Here is a 2,740-nt window from a genome sequence, read left to right on the forward strand (position 1 = left end):
CTTTAGAAAAGACAGTGGCTCTCCCCTGCATTTATTTTATAAAGTCAGTTTCATCGAGGTCCTCACTGCTTGCTTTGTTGTACGTCATATTGCTTAATGAGATCCGTACTCACCTTCAACAAATCGACTGACGCGCAGCTGCATGTGGTTCATAATGATGATTAACAAAGCTACCGTATGTGGTTGACATTAATGATTAACAAAGCTAACATATGTCGTAGACATCAGCCACTGCAGTGAGAGTAGTGTGTTTCCCTAATTGCAACAAGCACCAGGGAAGTTTCTGCGATACTGAAGCGTCTTTATAGCTGTAATGCTTATCACAAAGTTCATGAAATGGGTGTCTCAGGGCTTATACGTAGTATATGTAGTATACATAGTAGGCTTATACGCACGTAGCGCTGTGGCGATTCCTTCCTTGTAGCAACGCCTCCAAATGTAATCAAAGGTATTCACGACTATACAAAACAGAATATACTTCATCATAAGTTCCCTTAAACACTGCCATATCGCTATGCAATATATGCCAATATAATTAGTTTTCTTCTGGAACGCATTTTTTTCAGGTTACTATTGCTACCTACCCGACGAAAACACCCTACAAGAACGTAATGGTGCCCACACTGGCGAGGACGCTAGCGTAAAGCTTGGCCAGTGTAAATTGAATGGTACGACGACCCAGCCAACGCCAGAACAGAGCTAACGCAGCAGAATTGTACCCATGGTTTGCTTGCCGACAGCATGCTTTGTGCATGATACACGTTGAAGAAAAATGTATTTTAATAAAATTTACCCGAAACATTGGCTCTTGGCGTAACAAGATTACTTTTAGAATGTTTATGGGGTAGTTGTCTATGTTACATATGGCCATGCCTCTAATGACGAACAAATGATCTGCGCATGTTCTCTTCCGTCGGAAGCGTGCACATCTATTTTTACCATTTCTGACTTGACATTCATACTTGTAATAAATAATAAACACCCTAGCAATATTAGGATAACTTTTTTGGGGGGCTAGCTCGTTGGCATTTGATGACACCGTTGTCGCATCCAGAATCATGTCTTCTGTGTTTATTTTTATGCAGGTTACATACTGTTTAGCTCCTATTGATTACCAAAACTGACAAAAGCCTTCGAGATGTCGAGCTTCTCATATCTTCATGATTGTTCAAGGGTTGAAGACAGAGTGACGGCAGTGTTGTGACGTTTAGGTGGATAAGTAGTGAACTTTCTACAGAAATGTGTGTATGGCAATGTTCTTACCTACGCGTGACCATACCGCATCGCGGGCGTGTCATGGCAAATACTAAACGGCATCTAAGAATACGGTGAACATGTGTAATTCTACCATGTTGCGGCATTACTAAAGCCCACAGTAATGTAAAAAGGCTAGAACATTTGCAATAAATATTGTGTTATATGCTTCAGGCCAACGCCTTGCCTTCACAATCATGGTTCATTTCTCATTTCCTTCCCGGCTTCACCTCCCAAGTGCAGAGCAGTAGGCTAGAGAAAGTTAGCTCAGGCTGATTTCTCTTCCGCTAAATGAATGTACGAAATGGAATGAATGAATGGCTGCTTTTAATCGTCACACTCAGTTAGGAAATACATGCACAGCAAAAATTACGAGAAAGTGGCTTAAAAACATACAAGCAGCATTTAGACATGAAAGATGAAAGACAAAAGGGAGCAGGAAAAAAACAACTAAATTCTGCATAATAAAATACAGCACTACTTCGTACTTTTCATTGAACAGAGGTAAAGTAAATTAGGTAAATAGAGTGAAGGAAATCAATATAAAATACCTCTTTCCATTTCCCCTTAAGCAAAGAAGGGAAAGCCCATGTGAAAAGCCTAGCACATTGTATTTCTGCCTGAAAAAGTTATAAAGGCTGATAGAGAGATAAAGTGAATGGTTTATTGCGAAGTAGGGAGCCTTCTGCACCAAGTCGTATCTGCTCAGCTCGTGGCCAATACCAGAGCCTCCATGAATAGTACGGGAAAACATGATGTCAAGAAAGTGGTAGTATCCCTGCATTTTGCTTGTGCACGTGCATAGCAATGCGTTCGATAGATTGTATTCGTTCTGCTTAGTTCATCTGTTAATTTTCGATAAAACACTAAGTTACCAGACAGGGCGTACATGTCTCTTGTTTTGCTCTATTTTACTAGTCACGCGAGCATCGAGTGACACTCTTGTTTCCTGCGCAGCACTCCCGATTCAGCTCCTGAGACGACCGGGACGAAATTTAAAATAAATCAGTAAAAAAAAAAAAAACGAAAAGAAACAACAGTACAGTACAAAATTCGCGGATTTCCTTACAGATGTAATATTAGATCGTAAGTTTAGTTTCAAGTTGAGTGGCTGAAGTGTCTGCAATAATTAGAATTAATTAAATATCCCTGATTACCGCGGAAGAAATTCAAAATAAACAAGAAAAAATAGAAAAATAGTACAGTACAAAATTCATAGGTTTCATTATAGATATGATATCAGATCAAAGATTAGTTAAAAGTTGAGTTACTGACGAGTCTGGAATAAGTAGAATTAATTATAAATCACTGATTACCGAGCACCAAAGCACAGAATCGTAGACTTTAGAGACCCGAAACGTGAGCATGACTTGGCGAAATTCCTGCAAACCAGGAAGTAGAAATCGGAACTAATGACGTCAATAATGACGCCACACACAAGAAGGGGGCATGATATTTAACCGGCTAATTAATGAAAACAGTTGCC

The 2,740-nt window shown here is 39.6% G+C and overlaps 1 protein-coding gene across 1 annotated transcript in view; it reads left to right on the forward strand.

The window, feature by feature from the left end:
- Positions 1-806, forward strand: part of LOC125941496 (uncharacterized) — a 20,215-nt gene extending 19,409 nt beyond the window's left edge. Inside the window, exon 3 of the mRNA XM_049658917.1 lies at positions 567-806. Coding sequence (XP_049514874.1) covers positions 567-703 — 137 coding nt within the window. The 3' untranslated portion in view covers positions 704-806. The remainder of the gene's footprint in view (positions 1-566) is intronic.
- The last annotated feature ends 1,934 nt before the right edge of the window (positions 807-2,740 follow it).

Source organism: Dermacentor silvarum, chromosome 11, assembly GCF_013339745.2.
Source record: "Dermacentor silvarum isolate Dsil-2018 chromosome 11, BIME_Dsil_1.4, whole genome shotgun sequence".
Lineage (NCBI taxonomy): Eukaryota > Metazoa > Arthropoda > Arachnida > Ixodida > Ixodidae > Dermacentor > Dermacentor silvarum.